We start from the raw sequence: 20,436 nt of genomic DNA on the forward strand, positions 1-20,436 counted from the left end.
TGCTGTTGTAATCATATACATAATTATTCTCCTTGTAGGTTTATTGATCTGTACACCTATCACGTTGAGACGATACAGCTGTGGTATAAATCCTAATGGTAAAATACTATTACAGTAGAGTCTCGCTTATCCAACCTTCGCTTATTCGACATTCTGTCTTATCTGACGCTCTTATTCGATGCCCCCCTTTTCCTCCAGCATTTCCCCTTCAAATAAAGGAGCGCTCCCCAACTCTCTCTCCATTCCTAATACATGAAAAAGGCAAGACGAGGAGGAGGAGGAGGAGGAGGAAGAGGGAGGAAAGGGAGAAAAGAGGCAGGACCGGAAGCGGAAGTGTCCTCCCTCCTTCCCTCTGTGATTTTCACACACCTCTTTTGCATCCTCCTCTTCTGCATCTGGGCGCTTCCTGCTGGGTCACTCTAGCCCCAAGGCATTGCTTGCTTCAACCCTTTGAGTCCCTGTTGTTAATGTTCTAGCACCTTGTTGGATGGGTAACAGTAGGAGACTCTATATTATCTGACATTTTCACTTATCCGACATTCTGCCGACCCATTTATGTCGGATAAGCAAGACTCTACTGTAATTGTATCATGTATCTTCTTCCAATAGTTCTTAACTCTTTTATATTTCCATAACATATGATGGGGTCTACTTTTCTCTTTCTCACATTTCCAGCATCCTGGTTTTATATATTTTAGCTATTATCTGTGGGGTTAAATACCATCAGTGGACTTTATAACAATTTTCTTTGAAATCACTAGAACATGTAAAAATTGCCATGTCTTTCCAAGCTCTTTCCTGCTGGTCAGTGTCAATTACCCTGCCAATTTTAATTTTTTTTTTGCGCAGGTCAGCATATATTCTTTATTAGTTCTATTTCTTATTCTTTCTGTATTAAAAATTTCTATATTTTGGAAAATCCAGCTCATATTTTAAAATGGAAAAACAACTTGCATCTTAGGAATCCCACTGTTATATCTGGTCTGGGTTTGGCGACAAAAGCAGAATTCCCTAGGCTGCCTTGGTTGTATTTCTACCAGAGATAATGGACGCTGTACTCTTCAGGGCCACATGTTCCCCACCCCTGTCAGGCTGTTAAAAGTGTATTAGACTAGAAAAAAAATCAAACAAACCTTAATTCCACCCCATCCTTGTCCTAACAAGAAATCTACAGGAGAGGCTAGTCCAGCTTTAAAGGGAAAACGCAGGAGGAAATCAAGTTCCACTGGATTCACTTCTTTCTTCACCAGCAAGACCTGAAGAAGGCATGAAATTAAGAACATTAGGACTCTTTGCTTCACTTTCTGGGAATAGGTTGGGAATCTTCTAAATGGATTTGCAAGATCTGGCTTGAAATAACAGGACTTATACTTGTTCCCCCCACTTTTCAAAATGAATCCAAATGACATTTTACTTGGCCAGATTAGGCTGTTTCATCTTTCTCCTTGGCTGCTGATTTTATTGCTTCCTCTTTGTCTTTTTACTTTAACCTTCTATGTCTGTATCTTAGCACTCTTATCATTTCTTCACGGATTATGAGTCTCTCCCTCAAACCTTTCTCACTCAGTACCTTTTCTAGGGACACCCAAAGACTGCAAATAGCATCCCAACCACAAAAGCCTGGGTTGCTGTGTTTTCCGGGCTGTATGTTCCAGCCTGCTAGGTTATTTTGAGAGGTAATGCAAAGCAGGTAATTCGACAAATACCTCTTCTCTTTCATGGCAGGAATGCAACAATACAATTTCTTAAAAGACATATAATATTTTTTCCCTTTCATTTCAGCCCAAATCTGACGGCTGAGGTAGCAGAACCACTCTGCCTAATTGCAGGGATGGCTCAGACTCTTTCTTATAAATGTTTGTTTATTATTTTAAAATTTCATTTGCATGCAGCCTTTCTTCCAAAGTGGAACACAAATCAGCTCATTTAAACAATCAATTAAAAACCTAACAATAAAATTTCAATGTCAGATCAGCAAATAATAAAAAATGTAAAAGTTAAAGAATAAACAACATACCTCCTAAGGAGACTCTCTACTTACACATTAATGGCCTTCTTAAACAAAGGGGCCTTTGCCTACCAGCAAAAGGAAAATGGGGATGGGGCCAGCTTAGCTCTCTGCAGAAAGGATTTCCAGAGGGTGGGAGCACCCACTGAGGAGGCTCCCTCTTGTGTTCTCTCACCACGGAAGCATGATAGCGAATTTGCCTTAACCTTCCTCTGAGGCTGAAAGACTTTGGCTTGCCCAAGGTCACCGTGTATGTTTCCACGGGCGAGTGGGGATTTAAAACCTGATCTCCTGGGTCATAGTCCAATACTCAAACCACTACACCATGCTGATTCTCAAATGTCCCATTATTGTTCTCCTGCTTTTACTTCCACTATTGGGTGAGCCTCACTCTCCTGATGAGTGCTACTGTCCTTTACAAATAAGTCAATAACCAGTTATCTTTCAGCTGTAATAACATGATGTCCAGCCAGTTATCTCATATCCCAACACAACTATATGTTGATTATCATGCAGGAAAGGCATGTTCTGACTCCATCCCATCAAGACAAATCCACAGGATCATTTCTTTAGCTTTTGTTAGCATGTAATCATCTCACCTGAAAGGCAACCTGGGCTAGAAAAATAAGCTTGTCTCTTTCAAAAAGTCCCCGCGCTGTGTACATGTAGACTGAGTATGTGATCTCATCTGTTAGATTGATCACTCTGTGTTTCACGTCATCTGCAGGAAGGGTACGCTGAATGGCTTTCTCAAAGACAACACTGAATGCCTGGTCAGAAGATAAGTCAAAGCACAGGTCCAAGATGTTTCAGATGGTCATATAGCTTCATATTTTATTAAACTATACATATGTAGAGAAGGCATCTTTATCCAAATATGAATCAACCAACATTCGGTCTTTAGGATGTCAAATGCATCTAGATTCTCTGACAATATGATGTTGTAACAAGTTATTCTTCCTTGGTCCTTAATTATTCTTTACTATCATGCTTATCATATTTCACTGTGATGGGCAGACAGTCCACCATAAGGACTGTAGAAAGATTCCAAGCAGCTTAGGTTCTGTGATGGCAGAAGACTATCTTGCTGTGCAAATGAAATCAATGGCCCATTCAAGCAAGGTGTTTCAATGTTAGTTACCTTTAGTGAGAACTGATAGATAGGATTGATTTTGTTGAGATCGTTGAGTATAAAATACAACAATGATGCTCTTTCTGCAGCTGGCCTGTAGTTCTCTCTAGCTTCATTAATTTGCACTTCAGTAATCTTAGCCTCTTTCACCTAAAAACCTCAAAGCAATCAATTATTGATACACAAAGCACTTTTGAGTAACACTTTCACAATATACTTATACTTCTACAACCTCTTGCTGTGCTGCCACCTCGCCCTCTTGGTGCCTAGATGAGCACTGCCCCAGTAGCACAGCAAAAGACAGGGGATCCCACTCACCTTCTCTTCTATCTCATTAGCGGTGCGCTTGGTTGTCTCTAGGTTTTCCACCAAAGCTGTGTCTCCAAGAAAGTTTCCTGAGGCAGCAGAGAGTCTAGCCAGTAAAGAGTCTTCCAATTCCTTCAGGATTATCTTAAACTCATTCTGTTGCTTTGTGAGAGTAGCCTATAGTAGCAAAGAATATGGGGAGTGGAGAGGAAGAGTTGAGAATTTGTTACACATTGGTGAATGCATCATCTTCTCCATGTGAAGGAGAACAATCTTTCCATCGGTGTATCAGGCTCCTGACTCCAAACAAGGTGAATAGATAGGACGGGGGGCTTTTGGGACTCAACACAATGGCAGGTCTCCAAAAAATCCTAATCATTTTGTTTTCAAAACTGCAAAGTCTGAAATTTTTAATCTCTCTCAGATATTGATAACAGATTGGCTCCCTCCACTGGTATTCTCTCACCATAGGTTCAATATCTTAGATACCCCATTTAAAATTCAGACTAAAACTCGCAGAAGGCCTACCACCCCACTGATGTAATTTATCAATTATCATTGCCTTCCATAATACATTAGCGAAGCACAGCAAATGGTAAGAGCTCAAGTGGACACTTAATATTTTATTTATTTATTTACTTTGCTTGTATACCGCAGTTTCTCAGCCTTGTAGGTGACTCAACGCGGTTTACAACAAGAGCAAAAGTCAATCCAACAGCACACAAAATTTAAAAACCATTAACAGCATAATATACAGAATGACACATCAATAACAACACATTAACGTCTCGTAACTAGAATCGTGATCCAATTCGTCTTCCATAATTGCGTTTCCTATATTCATCGTGTACATTGCCTTGTTTAACCGAACGCCTGTTCGAACAGCCAGGTTTTTAGTTTTCTTCGAAACACCATTAATGAAGGGGCTGATCTAATGTCCATGGGAAGGGCGTTCCACAGCCGAGGGGCCACCACAGAAAAGGCCCTGTCCCTCGTCCCTGCCAGCCGTGCCTGTGATGCAGGCGGGATCGAGAGCAGGGCCTCCCCAGAAGATCTTAGAGTCCTGGTGGGTTCGTAGGCAGAGATACGTTCGGATAGGTAGCTTGGGCCAGAACCGTTTATGGGTTGGAAATGCGACTGAGAAAGTTTGCTTGGTTTGTGCCTCTTCTTCTACACCTTTGACAGCAATTGAAAGAACCCAGCACCAAGTCTCTCACTTGATCAGAAGTGAGAGAGAGAAATGAAGGAGAGCAGGGGAGACTAGGCTTCTGTTTGAAGCAGGGCACGCTGTTCCTTGTCTGCCATGAATAATTACCTTCAGTTCCTCCAAGTCAGGCCTCTCCTTTGCCACCACAGCAGCTAAAAGTTGGTCCTCCAATCCATCCCTGGTGACTAGAAAGTTGATCAAAGTACACTGGGCCTGCATCTCTGGTTTGTAGTGAGGGTTGAAATACTTCGTATGTAGGATGAGCCGGAAGTTGGGGTGGTACTCCACCTCTTTATCTCCTATCTTAATGAACCTGTGGATTAGGGTTTCAAGAAGGGATGAGATATTGAACAAACCAGAAGAGAAATTTTCCAGTCTGCAGTTTCTCACATCATACCGATCACTGTAAAATGGTCTCAGCTTCTTTTATTTTAGCAGAGATCCAGTGTTAATCTGGAAATCCTAATGTTTTACCCTGGAGAAGATGGTTAGCACAACACAAAAGAATCCAAGTGCTACATGTTCTTATCCTGTAACCTACAAACACAAGGCTTTGACTATGTTAGACAGATATTGTCAAGGTGTGTTATCTGAAAAAATAATTAAGCCAGGCAACTGTAATGGAAAATAATGGAATACGTGTCCACTCCCACATGAGATGCACATGAGATGGTCTGGGTGGTTCTAAAAAACCTTTGTAGGAGCAGCAATGCCCTGACAGAGAGCAACTGGTAATGTAAGACAAAAAAAGCACAGCAAAGGTAAATATTTTTAGGATGAATCCAAAATTCATTGGCAGAAAAACAGTGTTTTTTAAAAATGCTTCCGAAGCACCTGAATGACTCCAGATGATAATCATATGTCATTTCAAACACTGAGTGGGGTGGGTATCTCCTGACCCCTAAATGGCATATCTTAAATGTCAGCCTATACATAATGCCTCTTGCTGGAAAATATAAAAGTAGATTTAAATGCATTTGTGTGTACAAATTGCTGCTGTAGTAATCCCAGAGGATTAGGTATGCTTGGCAGCCCTGCAGTTACCTTAAGGATACACATCTTCCAGCAAATCTTTGAACACACCTCTTAAAGGAAATGAAATAAGACCTATGGCAAAACTAGGAAGCTTTTTTGTGGCAGAAGAAGGTGTTATTTTTTTTATGCTTGCAAATGCACAAATACCGGAAAGAAATATGCTTGCAATTTCAGGCCCACTTAAAAGCAAGACATGTGAAGACTAACCCCTCAATTTTTATCCCAATAAGAAACATACTAATTTGCATCTGGAAATAACTATGACATTTCCCAGCAGATGTGGTGTGGGGTTTGGGGAGGGGCTGTCATATACTAATCCAGGAACTCCTAGGCAACAATTTCCACTGCAAAACAGAAGGGGTGCATGTCGAGAAAAATACATAGCAAATTCTGCATTTCCTTCTGACTTTGAAAAGCAGATCAAAATGGAAGGGGAAAAGGAAAGCACACTGGTGGAGTTCCTTTTCGGGGCAGGGGTTATGAAAAATATACTGGATCTTAAATAGACTCACATTAAGAATCATTTGGGTTGCAAATATAAAAGTGTAAGAGAAAATATTGTTGTTTCAAAAACCAGGAGCTCACTGTGCATAGTCAGGAGGAAGAGTAAACCTACTTTCCTTTCTTGATGGTGTTTCGGCCTAGCAGAGGATCCAGAACCGGCTCCACTGTCTCCCCAATGTTCTCAATAAGCAGAGTGTCTCCCTCAGAAATAGCTCGTTCAATGATGTCCAAATAGCTGCAGAACCAGATGAGGACATTTTAAGCAGGACACATAGCACTGAAAGATGCACAAGCAGCTTATATAGTGTACTGAAGATCCCTGAAACAATTTTTCTCACAAACACTCAGAATAGTGAGCAGGAAAAAAGTGCTTTAAGTCTGTGGGCTTTTCCATTTTTGCCCATTTTGAGTTCCCCATTGAAGTGATGCTGCTACGCCATTAAGTCTGCTAGACTGGTCACAAATACTCGATCACCATCTCCTAAAGCAGTTACTATACTCCCAACAAAAGAATAGAAAATGGAATGTTGGTGGGCAGGAAATAGAGATTTAAAGATGGGCTTAAAACCAACCTCAAAAACTGTGGCATAGACAACAAGAACTGGGAAGCCCTGGCCCTTGAGCGCTCTAGCTGGAGGTCAGCTGTGACGAGCAGTGCTACGGAATTCGAAGAGGCACGAATGGAGGGCGAAAGGGAGAAACATGTCAAGAGGAAGGCACATCAAGCCAACCCTGACCGGGACCGTCTTCCACCAGGAAACCAATGCTTTCACTGTGGAAGAACATGCGGATCAAGATAAGAAAATTCTGCTCATCAGGTTTGATGTGAGAACTGAAACTAGATCCAATGCACTGGCTACAAAGAAGTGTCCCACAACTCTTATGGAATTTGAAGAACACCACTTTGGGAGCATAGAGCAGTTTTGCTTTGAATCTGCAGGAAATCTTATGTTGAGAATAAAAGTCAAAGAATGAGAACAGAATATTTCGTTTCAACCTTTTCTGTCCGAGACGGATGGCCTTTAGGTCCGTTCCATGTTTGTTCTTAATCCACTTGATTCCTTGGAGCTGGGCATCTACAATGAGTGGCCAACGCTCTGTATTGCACAGGATAGTTGCATTTTCTGTTGACATGCGGTCACTGGGGAGACCTTGGTTGTTCCATGTTGCTATATCTGCATCATCTGTTAGGAGGCTCAAAGGATCCAGATCAGGAGTGATAGGAATTGGCACCTAGTGAGGAAGAGCATCTCTCTGAGGCCATAAAGACATAGATTATTTTAAAAGAAATATCTTTATTAAACATCAAAAATGTATATACTATAAAACAACACATACAGGAAAAACTACAAAAAACTACAAAAAAAAAATCATGGCTCTCTGCTGATGAGACAGGAGGCTGTTCAGATAATCTCCAGCCTATTAACTGGTGTTGAAATTCTGTCTTCCTTCAGATTATATATATGAAAGAATATATATAATAATTTGTTCACATTAACCTGTCTGTCTTTTATGGTCTTCTTGAAGGCCACTTTCTGGTGTTTTTGCCATTTGAGGTGAACCGAGTGTATACTGGGAACAGGTTGTTCTTGGTTGCGGTGCCCTGCTTGTAATGCTCCCCAGGGCAAATGTCTTTTAAACACCAGGCAAAGGCCCCAAGATTTTAATCTGAGGTGTATCATTTCTTGTGTTTCAATGTCATTTTTGTGGTCTGCTGTTCTAGCAGTTTGTGCAAACTGTCCTGCACATTTTGAAACTGAAAAATAGCATGCATTAAAAAGAGGAATCCATTTGTACCCTAACTTCGATGGGTTCAGCATTTTTAATTCCTGAATAAAGCAAGTAGGGAGCACTGGAAAATATAAACGTTGCACTTTATTTGAGTGTAACTTCCTGACTCTCCTAGCCTGCACTACCAGTAACTTTTCCACAATTTGAGATTTGCTGGAATACAAGACAAAGTCTTGCATAAAGACCTCTGAGTGTAGATGCTTAGCTGCAAGTTTAAGTCAGAGAGACAAAAGTCTAGCTTACTACAGAACTTAGTTACCTTAAGCTGTTGTAAATAAGGAGCCCAGAATTTGTCTAGCAGCTCGGTCCTGTATTTTTTGGTAAAGTAGCCCACATAGGAAACAAATGCAGTAATTAGGAGTACGTCTCCACACAAAGTCTTTTCCTGTTCACGGAAATTTTCCACAGACTCAGCCCAACGTACATTTTCAGATGCTAAGCCACCAACAAGCCTTGAGAAACATTTCAAAAAGAAGAGGTTCATTTGGTTAGCACAATGCAGGACACCCCACCACCACCAAATCAATATTCATCACTAGGGCAAAAGAAATAAACGTTTTGCCTTACAATGCCTCTTGCTTAAGGTTAAAAGTGATCAGCATCTTCATGCCAGGACCACTTTCATATTCTCCTGCTGGTATAACTTTGGGATAGTGCTCAGGAAACATCTCAGATGTCCCCCATGTCTTCTGAAGATAGTTTGTAAGAGGTAAATCTGTCAGTTAAACTGGCAGAACTACTAGTCTTATTAGCTACTAGCCATCCCACACTTTGCTGTGACCCAGTCTGTGTATATTTGTGATTTTGTGCATGAGTTGTAATATATTTTTATTTTTGGCTTTTAAAGTCTCTTCTGCTGTGTTTTTCAGTGTTTTTATGAGTGATGGTCACTCATTGACCTGATAGGTGTTTTGTGTCCAAATTTGGTGTCAATTCGTCCAGTGGTTGTTGAGTTATGTTAATCCCACAAATGAACATTACATTTTTATTTATATAGATGGCATGTTGCACTCCTTCTGAAGGACCAGGTTCTCAGCTTGGAGGTGCTTTTGGTTTCAGCATTGCCCTTGGAAGGGTATGAATGCCCCCACTTTTGGCCAACTACACATTTGCCATGTGAAGAAACATTTGGCTACAGTGACAACATTGTGATTGGATTCCTGCAATGCATGCTGTGTTGAGCTCCCTTAACAAATGTTCAGAACTTGACATCACTGAAACATATGTCCTGTCTGTTTTGCACTTAGAAAACATTGATCTTGACCCAATGACACTTGTTTACCATTTATTTCAATCTCAAATCAAAGTGCTGATTTTGACCTACAAAATTCTAAACAGACTGGAGCCAGATCACATTCATCCATATGATTCTTTACGGGGATGAGTGAATGAAGAGACTAAAAAAAACAACTAAAATATTACGCTACTCATTATAGCAACAAGAATACTTGACATTCAAAAGTGGAAGAAAACAAACTAAGCCTCAAGAAAAAAAATGATTATAGAAATGCTAGAAATACACTCAGCAATAGAAGGTTCTAAATGTGAAACAAGTACTTTTAATAAATAATAAGTAGATGCTTTCCTTTAAAATATAGTGTTCAATTGCTGGAATCTTGAAGAAGATATTCAGGAATCAGGGCTAGAATCCCCTCCCACTCCTCCCAGCTGAGGGATGGAGCTCCTAACCTCCAGTCATTCACACTGCGGCCTGTCTCTTGCAATGATACTACTACAAAGCTCTGTGCTGATCAATAAAGTCTTGTTGTTGTCTACTGCAAAGATGCGTGGCTTTTGTATATGTGTGTGATATACCTTGTGCAACTTCTGGTAAGAGAGAGAAAGCACTGGTTTTTGGGACTTTCCGAGGATCAAAATAAGCGAAAACTTGAACTTCTGCAGGCCCATAATGAAGCAGAGCGTGTTACTTTCCTTTGAACTAACAGACTCCCCACAATCTAATTGCAGATTTTCTAAATAAACAATGTGCCCTTGACTCGCAGTCCATGAAGCATTCATTTTCTGGTAAGGTTTCATAGCATGCTGGGAAGCATAACAAGTCTCCTCCCGGGAGGATTAACCATAAGCCTTTGAACTTCTGACTCTGTATATTTCAAATAGTGAGTGATCCCTTCAGAACCTCAAGATTTTAACACGATATGCTATCCATATGAAATAACATTAAAACACTTCTAATTTCTTTTTGATGTATGATTTCAGTATCTACTGCTCAGTTGTTGATTTTGACCTCTCTGGAAAATTAATTTGCAAAAATAAAAAATGCTTAGATGGAGATTCTGAGTTAAGGCATCATATTCACCACCCATGGCTCACATTTTTTTTTTTAAAAAAAACACAGCTTGATTTTCATAGTACTTGGTGGAGCAATTCACAGTTCACACCGGCTGCACAGTTATTACCATCTTCTTGTGATTATACTTTATGTGAACGTATCTAGGGAACAGGAGCCCCCAGTGGCGCAATGGGTTAAACCCTTGTGCCGGTAGAACAGGTCAGAGGTTCGAATCTGGGGAGAGCATGGATAAGCTCCCTCTGTTAGCTCCAGCTCCCCATGTGGGACATGAGAGAAGCCTCCCACAAGGATGGTAAAACATCAAAACATCTGAGCGTCCCCTGGGCAATGTCCTTGCAGACAGCCAATTCTCTCACACCAGAAGCGACTTGCAGTTTCTCAAGTCACTCCTGACATGAAAAAAAGAAAGAAAAATCTAGGGAATTGCAATCAAGACTCAACACTAGGCTTAGTCATTTTGACAGATGCAGTTATTAGCTTTTGTAGCATCTTAGGATCGTTATCCTGCTCTGCCTCTTAAAAATATCAAACAAAGAAGAACGTGACACTGATATTTCCTAGAGCCAAACTACAGAAAGCCACCCACTTTTGTGCAGGTTAGGGGTGCAGTACCTCCATGTAAGAAGAAAAATTGTGAACAAAAAACCCACTATTTGTCTTTTACTAGAGAGAAGACCTCTCTAGGAATCTCAGGATCCGCCAGCACAATTCACTGGAAACTGTCAACAGAGTTGTGCAGGAAGACAGATTCTAAAGAGAACGTATTAAGTTAAATGTAAAAGGTCAATTATATTTATTATAATTATATAAACAAGATCAATGACTGATATATTGTATCTGAATGATTGTTCCTATTAGTAATTGGGACACAATTTTAAAACTGTGCTTACTACATTTATATTCTAACTCTTTTAAAAAAATGTGAGGCACTTTTTCTGTGTCTTTAATCTTCATAGCAAATGCATGTCTGTGTTGATTTGGACTTGGATTGTGTAATGATGACAAGAGGTGCACTCACCATTTTTTTCAATCACTTCAAAAAATTGGCATCCCCTACATACACTTCATGTTTTTTTAGGAGATAAGGAATGAATCTCTTCCACATGCTGTTTGGCTGTATAATTTCCAAAATAGGAAACCAGAGTGGCAATCAGTCAATGGCAACAAGGAACACTCCTCACAGGATTTGTTAACACAGTACCTGTTAGCCAATGAAATTACTCTGTTAGTTGCATCAGCCTCTTGCTGGCATTTGATTTTCTCAGCGGTGGCTTTTTCAAATTCGGCAGTGAGAGTGGCTAAGTTGGCATTTAGATCCTTTAAAAAATAGGTTTGCAATTACTTTCATGAAAACTGCTCAGTTTACAACAACAACAATGGGATCAAATTTGGACCAGAGAGAAAAGTTAAGCTAGTAACTGATCTACAACCTTGATGCTATTGCTCATCTGCTTTGCTGCTCCTTGTCCTTCCAATGCAGAAGAGGGCAAGGAGAGGCAAAATCAATTGTTTACTCCTACAATCAGGACTGAGGTGGCTCTTGGAAGCTCTGAGTCTTCTCCTTTGCCTTTTACCATTTAGGGAAACCAAGAAAGTGATACTCCCCAATGCTATGAGGCATTGTCTAATTTCATGATGGGGACTCAGCTTATTCTTTGACGTATCCAGTGGGTCATTGATGCGGCACTTCCATCTTCCACGTGCAAGAAAGATGGTAAAACTACCCCAGCCAAAGTATTGGCTAGTGGAGCATTAGCCATGAAACCGGCTTCAATTTCCTCTGAATTTCCTGACGGTGTAGAATGGAAGAGAGTTCCTGACTGAACTCCAGTTGTAAGATTTTCAGTTCTTGTGCTGGCTGGAGATCCATGACATTAAGTGCAAGTCTGTAACTATCGATGCCATGTTGATCCTCAGGAATGGGGAGTGGATGTGTGAAGGAAGAATCCAGTCCCTGGACCCTCCAGAGTTCCTCACCTCAGTTATAGAAGTTCCTATTTTTTACTACACAAAATGTGTCTTAAGATAGCACCTAGAAGCATCTAGTGTCTTCCTGTGGAAAACAGGATGCCAGACAAGGGGAAGTTTTGATTCGAATCCAGCACAGTTTTTCTGTCAATCTAGGGAGCTTAGGTCACACCACTGCCATGAACTGGGGACCTACTGACTCAGGATGACACACTCGGCTCATACACTGACTCTCCATTTACAGAGACATAGGGAGAATGTCACTTGAGCACTACAGGCATAATTTGTTAACTCGCATATAAATAATGAATTTCCTTGCTCAGCGCCAGTGGCAAATGTCAGTTGTTTTGAACAGTGACATTTGCTTGGACAGGACTGCCTAGGGCTCTGGCACATTACCAAGGTGAGGTTACTGTGTACTTAACTGCAATCTTGTTTTTAATCATTGTGAGTTTGGCCTGTGCCTCTGCCAGTTCGTTATTAGCCTCTTCCAAGGCCTGGCGCTTGGGTGCAACATCACAGTAGACTTCATAGAAGCGAACTATGTTCAGGCACCAAGAACACAAACCAGCTGCAGCCGTGGATTTAGACATTATAAACTCAGGATCAAAATTTCGGTCAAGTTGAAAAGGCCTGCAGACAGAAGCATACAAAGCATGGTAGGTAGGCGGTGGGTGCTATACAGGAAGAAGAAAAGCACCTTTAAGATTTGCAAAGGGACCACAAAGAGGATTATCATGTCTACATGGTTTGTATGAAAAAAGATGTCAGGACAGATGTACAAATGCCAAACTGAAAAGGGAGGGTGGCTGTACCGCTAGTCAAATTACACACCATTCACTGGAAAGGTCTGGGTTGAAACACTGAGCCATGCTTTCCCTGTCTCATTCCTTGTGCTTTGGCCTTAACTCTCTGTGGGATTGGGTGCGTAAAGTGAATATATACACACTTGAATCCTACAGGATCTTAAAAGAAGCAGTTGGAAAAGCTTTTTTGGGACTGTATTATAATTTCCAGAATCTCACATCTTGAGGGATATTCAAATATCTTTTCAATTCTCCTCTAGCTCTTCTTGTAGGAGTCCAGCATGTGCAGGAAAATGTTTTCTCCAGGATACTAAGGAGGTATGTAGCCTCCCCAGTAGAACTGGTAGGATCACCCAGGATAGGAATGATCATACTTATTTGGAAGTAAGAGCAAGACCAAATTTAATTTCAGAAATGTTATCTGAAGCTACAATTTGGGGCAGGGGCAAAAGCAAAAGGTCAGGACCAAAAATAATCAACATATTTCAGCTTAAAACTCTTATTTGCAGTAGCTAAGGACATGCACTTTGAATTTTGTGGAAAAAGAAAAATATCATATGAAACGTAAGGTACACTAAAACATCTACAACAAAACCACATAGTTGGCCTGAATGGATCCTAAGTTTCCAATTACTATTTTAAACTTCTGTTCTCCTTCAACAAAGTAGAATACCAAGCAGGTCCTTTGTTGTTACAGGAAGAGAATCATGTTTTCTATTTTGTTAGGTATGTATATACTACTTAATTCAGGAATGAGCAAAGTGCAAGCTGTGGCCTCCATGGGCATTTTCGTGCTCTTTGGGGTTCAATCTTTCATCCTAAATGTCTCCAGGGACAAGCAGGCATTTCCAGCATGTATAGGGTCCCACTGGTCATATCAGGCTCAGGAGAGGTCTTTTAAAAACAACAACAACAACAAAAAACAACAGGAAGTGATTTTTGATTACTTCCAGTTGTTTAAAAAAGGTCTCCTTTGGGCCTAAAATGGTAGGTCAAATCTGGCAAAATGCTCCTATGGCCCCAGAGGCTATTTGTATATTTCGGGAATAAAATGCTTGATTGGAGTGGAGGTGAGATCTGTTGGCTGTGGCTCTTTGAGGTCTAATGGAAGGATAATGTGGCCACCTAGCCTCCCATGGTTGCCTATCCTGGCTTAGGTGGTGGATGTGGGACCCGGGAGAGGTGAAACCTAGGTAGGTATTCTGCTTTTGTTAGCATCTAATCCAATAAGGGAATGGCAGCAACTTCCTTTGATGTAACAGTATTAGTGGAGAGTTTCCTTACTTAAAAGCTTTCAAACAGGGCTCTGGAATATGCTCTTTGTCAAATTTCTTCAGGGAATCCAAAAATGTATCCACTTTGCCCATCATGACTTTTGCTGCCTTCCAGCTTCTGTCTTTTGGTATCTTGCCACCTGGAGCTGTAAGGATCATTACGGCAGCTGTCACATTAACCACAGCCTCTGGAGGAGACCCAAAAGACTTCAGTTCTGTCAGGTTATTCTAGAAAGGCACACACACACACACACACACAGAGAGAGAGAGAGAGAGAGAGAGGAGAAGAAGAATGAATAAATGATGCTGTAGGATGTGGTAGGAGAGACAAAAAACTAATTTTCCATGTGCTATGTCAAGGTAATCAGCTACTGTATATACTGAGCATTCTGTTACAAAACAGTAGAAGTTTCTTGCCCAAAGAACCCAATAAACACAATATTTATTTTAAGTGCAGTAAACATAACCTGGGACAGATATAGAAAATATGATGCAGTAGGAACAACATTTTGGTGTCACTTATTGGGTCCCTCCTTACAGGCAATGTCTTATCTGCAGAGACTCAGGCTGCAAACAGTCTCATGTTCACATTAATTTACGGTCTGCCATTTCTACTGAATTTCTGCACTAGAAGAGTCCAAAAGAGTTTGGTGCCTGTTTCTAAATGTTTCCAGAATACCCAAAATTTAAAGCTATTTGGAGTCTAGACGTGGGGTCCAGGGGGGAAATGGAGCATCCCAAAAACTTTACTCTTCCTGTAATCCCATTTGACATTGACAAACCTTAAACTAGAAATTAATGTATCATGCGGTCCATTGAAAAGCCCAAAACTGTACCTTATTGAGAGTGTCCAGTGCTTCCTGAGCAGCAATCAGAGCTGGTTCAGCTTTGGCTAAATCAGTCTCACAAGCCCGCTGCTTTTCTGCTACGTTCTGGATACAAGAAGTACAAGAAGTGAAGAATAAACGAAACAGCTGGTGCAAATGCATTCAGTTTATGTTCTCCTTTAACTTTTAATTTTTGAGACATATCTCCTATACAACCTCCAACTGTCCCAATTATAGCAGAGGCAGTCCCAATTAATCTTCTGCCACCCTATGTAAACATGGTTCAATTCTCTCAGAAGCTTTCCACTAGGGATCTCCACCAAAAGGGAGAAAGTGTGGTGTTAAGGAAGAATGGACTAAGATCAATTGCCAGAAAGAAAAAAGATGGTCATTCTGGAAAAAAAAAAACCCAACAACAAAAACCCCCAGAGAAAATGGTGGTTCTAAAGAAATCAAAGCAATTTCTTTATCTTAATGTAGCCAGACATATATGGGATGGACACATGCATGTTGGTGTAAATATACACTAATATGTGAATGTGAATGTATATTATTGTTGTTTTAATTGTTATTTTATGATGTTTTATACCTATTATCAGTGTATTTGTTGTTTACATGATTTTAATATCCTGTAAACTGCTTTGGGTCCTGCGAAGGAGAAAAGCGGGGTATAAAGAATTATATCATCATCATCATCATCATCATCATCATTATTATGTCACTTGTACAGCAGATGTCCCACCATTGAGCTCATCTGCTGTACGGTAGCCGATTAGCCCTGATCCTGTGTAAAAACAGTGGGAAAGGGCCCAGTGTTTGCTTGTGGAAAAATTGACTGCATGGGCACCAATGTTTACACAACTTCTGAGGTGCTCTATTTGGTGAAAGAGCAATGCGATAGCACAATTGCACATCCAACCATATTTATGCTAATGTTGTGTTTCAACAGGACTCCGGCTCATTAGTGATATCATAGCTAAATGGAACAATGTAATATTTTTACAAAACTTGTCAACAGTTCTAGTCTTCAACATCTGTAATACAGCACATTTCCTTCTGATTTCTAACCATCTGTCTTCTTGCACTGACACAGTTCATAATAAACTGTGCTATGGTGACAGACTGGAGACTTGCAGAAATTGGCCACTGAAGGGCCAATTTCTGCTATGCTGCTAGTTTAGGGGAAACGTGTTAGACGTGCAGCAACACAAGAGTCCAGAATGCCTCAGAGACAGCAGGGGTTACAGCATTAGATAGCATGAATGACCCAAAGTGTCCTCCCTTCTTGTCTCTCTATCCTGATATCTTCTCTTCCCTCTTATTTCTTTGTATTTTAGAACAGAGTTCCCATAATGAAGCCTTTAGTTTGTGTTTCTAACCCATGTGTGCTTTGTTGTTTAATCAGTATCTCTAGCTATTGCTCACATTATCAAGAAAGATAAAGCAGAATTACATTTCTGTCAAGTTTTTTTTTACTAGGATGATTCTTCTTCCCACCGAGGACTGGAAGGGTTTCACTTACCGTGTTAATGACTTGCACTTTCAATTCCTCTTCATCAGCAATTGTTTTCTCCCTGCTCACCTTCTCTGTTTCAACACCCACCACTTGGATGAGTTTGTCAGCATTTTCATTTTTATGTTTGAGCTCCAGCTCTTGAACAGCAAGCTTAGCTTTTAGATCATCAACCTATCAAGTACATTCAGAGGAAAAGCAAAATCCCGCCTTAAAATAAGGTGTTATGAGGTGTGTTCGAGTTTCATGACCTACTCCACACCACATCCCCATAAAATGCATTTGTCTGCTTCAGTGATCTGAGGTAAACAGATTTGCTCCTCAGAACAAGATGCCCTGCTTTCATTCTGCATTGCTTCCATGGCATCATCATGTAGTCAAATCTGGTTAGTCATGTGGAAGCCAGTAAATATAGTCTTTTCTGCTTTCATTGATTGAAGCTGAGATGCCATAATGCTATCAGATCTGGCAGGTTGTGTGATGATATGAGATTGTCATGTTTCTTCCATCCTCTCAGAATGAAAGGGACTTCCATATCCTTAAAGGAGAGGGGAGGGACTATCTGAGATGAGGCAGCATACAAGTATAGCAGTAAAATGTGGGGGTCTTTTGGGTCAAATCTCTAAAATCTCTTTTTGTCTCAGCATATTTTAAAAGGTGAGAATTCAGCATATCCTATGCCTCCTGGTACAAAGGTTGCACTTTTCACTTTCTCCAGGTGGGATGAAAATGAACTCCGATGCATCATGCTGAAGGTGTGTGTGCTGTGTCTGTGTCCAATTTGGCTGATCTGCTTTCATTCATGCCCTTTCTCCCTTTGATTCTGTGTTCCTGCATGGCAGGGAGTTGAAGTGAATACCTCCTATGCTCTCTCCCAACACTTCACTTTGAAGAGTGAGTATAGAGTGTGTATCCCCTTTAAATCATCCTGCAGAATCCTGGGGTTTGTAAGTTTAAGCAGGCCCAGGACCTCTGGCTAATAATATTAAAAGCCTCTCCTAAACTCCAGAATTCTGCAGGAGGATTTAAAGGGGATGTACCCTGTATACTTACTCCAAAGTATAGTGTGATGAGGTCTGTGTGTTTCTATGATTCTCCCACTTCAGATCTAAGACAGCAAGGGCAAAGAGTAAATGATACTCCTCCCTTTGGTCTAATAGCTCCAATCCTAATTAGATGAATGCATAGGAGCTTTTAATGAAATAAAATTACCCCCGAGAGACTAGAGACTCTTAACATGCACATTATATAGAGTCCTCATCTCCATCCTTTTAAAAGTCAAAATCAGCCTGGGCAAAATGTGAACTTGAGTGCAAGGTAAGAAGAAAATGCAGAATGGCAGCTTCACCTTTTCTCTGAGAATTCATTTTTCAGCTCAAAATTAGATATAAGAAAGCTCTGGGAACTTTTCCGATGCATGCTCGATCCCAGTAGAGGAAAAAGCAAATTAGGGAAAAAAGGAATTTGTCTATGGGCTGGAAAATAAGCGTAGGAAAAAAATTAAGCAATCTCTCTCAATTCTCTTTTCTGCAACGTTAATGTTGAAAACCCTATGAAATTCATGAGGTCAATATAGTTAACAGAGAAGTTGAAGGCACACACACAACATTCAGGCTAAAAAGCTGGTTAAAAAATATCAACAACACAGGTGGTGAGGAGTCATGCAGTTCCATGTAGCGTATAATTTGAGTTGTTATGTACTAGCAGGGAAGGTTAAGCAATGAATTAAATACGATCAGAGCATGCATTGGTCACTCAGCTGGAAAAACCTTTACTCATGCGTAAATAATTTAACTTCTAAAAGGATGGAGTATCTTTCAGATTATCTCAGAGTGGGTAAGCAACTACCTCACAGAAAGTAGCCTTTCTCACAGATTAGCTCTTGGGTTTTACAGAAAATATCAGAATATTTGCATTTTTCACCCTTCTTCAGTGACTGCACAGCATTCAGTGCATGCGTTAGGTTTACATTAATCCGATACTTACCTGTACACAGGGGAAAAATGAACCTAATAAATGATCTTGTAATTGTCACTTAAGAACAACAACAAAAAGTCAGTTCATTCATTCATTCATAGACGTACCTGGGAAGCTGTACTCTGAAGCTTCATCAAACCATTTTCCAGCCTCTCAATTTTGGCAATCAGCTCCCTCCTTTTTTTAGCAAGCAGATTCTGATAAAGTTTGATCTGTTCCAAGAAGGTCTTTGGAGTGGTATAATTATACCGCCTCTCAGTGGACAAGTAGACCTTGGACATCTCATTAACCGTCTTGTGCACATACGACATAAATAGGCTGATGGAAGTCTTAACTTCTGGCTATAAGAGGAACCACAAGATATTGGTTGGCCTCTTTAGAGAACAATGGCTGATCAGAGGAGTAGTGAATAAAAATAGATTGCCAGGGAAACATACTGATAAAGGTAAAGATTTCCCCTGACATTAAGTCTAGTTGTGTCTGTCTCAGGGGTTGGTGCTCATCTCCATTTCTAAGTTGAAGGGCCAGAGTTGTCCATAGACACCTCTAAGGTCATGTGGCCAGCATGACTGCATGGAGCGCTGCTACATTCCTGCCAAAGCAGTACCTACTGATCTACTCACAGTTACATGTTTTTGAACGGTTAGGTTGACAGAAGTTGGGGCGAACATCGAGAGCTCACCTTGCTCCCCGGATTCGAACCGCCAACCTTTTGGTTAGGAAGTTCAGCAGCTCAGCGGTTTAACCTGCTGCACCACCAGGGGGGCAAAACTTACTAAGGCATAGCTAAATCTACCTTTCATCATTTTTGCCAGTTCAGCCCTGAAGCAAGGGTGAAGTGTATTCAAGCCATGCTATACCTGAACCAATCTATATTTTCTAAAACAATCAAACTGAGCCAAGGTTTTTTACTATATGAGAGCCCTTTTCATCTCAGTTCCCGCTTCCAATCTCTATCCAGTTCCAGCAAGCATACTAACTTGGAAACTGCAATTAACTGCAATGTTAATAATATGGAATGCACAATGCTATTTACCACCTGATTTCTTTGTGAAGAAGCTGGTATGCTGTTGCTGAATGAGTGCTACTCTAAGGACCTGAGGTTTTGCACACCCCAGTTTCCTTTGTTTAAATATGCAACATGAGTATTGCTGTATAATCCAAAGCCTATTAATGTTTCATGTATTTAGAAAAGGAAATAATGTGTACTGTAGAAAAACAAAGATATAAAGGTTTTTTTCTGGTGAATATTAGCATTAACTAGTCCCAGGGGGACACTAATGTTATTATATCTCAACAAATGAAATGAGACTTGGTGGTGTTAGACTTGCACCACTGCTTTTTATCTGCCACACATGTCAAAATCAGAATATGCAAATATATGGCAGGCAGAAAGTACTTTCCAAGAAAGGAAAGCTTCAGGCAATACAAAAATCTAGAAAGTTGGGCTTTTTGCAGAATCTCCCGCACTGTTCATGTATTGTGTTGAACAGGTACTGTAATAAGAAAAAGAAATATGTCAATAATGATTTAGTCTGTTTTTATTTGTGTACTTAATGTTTTTTAAAAAATCTATTGTACATTCTTTCAAGGCTCCTGGCAGGATGTGATGTGATAACAAACTAGTTGAGCCTTTATAGTCCTTGAAGCTATTCTGATTCAGCCTGGTGAACGTTATAGTTCTTGAAGTTATGAATTGATTTCTTCCATACTAAGAATCCTCTATTGTATTGTCAAAGGTTTTCATGGCCAGAATCACTGGGTTGCTGTAGGT

The 20,436-nt window shown here is 40.4% G+C and overlaps 1 protein-coding gene across 1 annotated transcript in view; it reads right to left on the bottom strand.

The window, feature by feature from the left end:
* DNAH17 (dynein axonemal heavy chain 17) overlaps window positions 1–20,436 on the bottom strand; it is a 111,822-nt gene that overhangs the window by 21,368 nt on the left and 70,018 nt on the right. Inside the window, exons 56-69 of the mRNA XM_060759821.2 lie at window positions 18,770–19,003; window positions 16,695–16,859; window positions 15,182–15,277; window positions 14,356–14,573; window positions 12,691–12,898; window positions 11,499–11,614; window positions 8,243–8,435; window positions 7,190–7,425; window positions 6,305–6,427; window positions 4,762–4,966; window positions 3,459–3,623; window positions 3,150–3,290; window positions 2,608–2,778; window positions 1,134–1,256 (exon numbers count right to left, since the gene is read on the bottom strand). Of these exons, the coding sequence (XP_060615804.2) occupies window positions 1,134–1,256; window positions 2,608–2,778; window positions 3,150–3,290; window positions 3,459–3,623; window positions 4,762–4,966; window positions 6,305–6,427; window positions 7,190–7,425; window positions 8,243–8,435; window positions 11,499–11,614; window positions 12,691–12,898; window positions 14,356–14,573; window positions 15,182–15,277; window positions 16,695–16,859; window positions 18,770–19,003 (2,394 nt within the window). The remainder of the gene's footprint in view (window positions 1–1,133; window positions 1,257–2,607; window positions 2,779–3,149; window positions 3,291–3,458; window positions 3,624–4,761; window positions 4,967–6,304; window positions 6,428–7,189; window positions 7,426–8,242; window positions 8,436–11,498; window positions 11,615–12,690; window positions 12,899–14,355; window positions 14,574–15,181; window positions 15,278–16,694; window positions 16,860–18,769; window positions 19,004–20,436) is intronic.

Source organism: Anolis sagrei, chromosome 2 (genome assembly GCF_037176765.1).
Source record: "Anolis sagrei isolate rAnoSag1 chromosome 2, rAnoSag1.mat, whole genome shotgun sequence".
NCBI lineage: Eukaryota > Metazoa > Chordata > Lepidosauria > Squamata > Dactyloidae > Anolis > Anolis sagrei.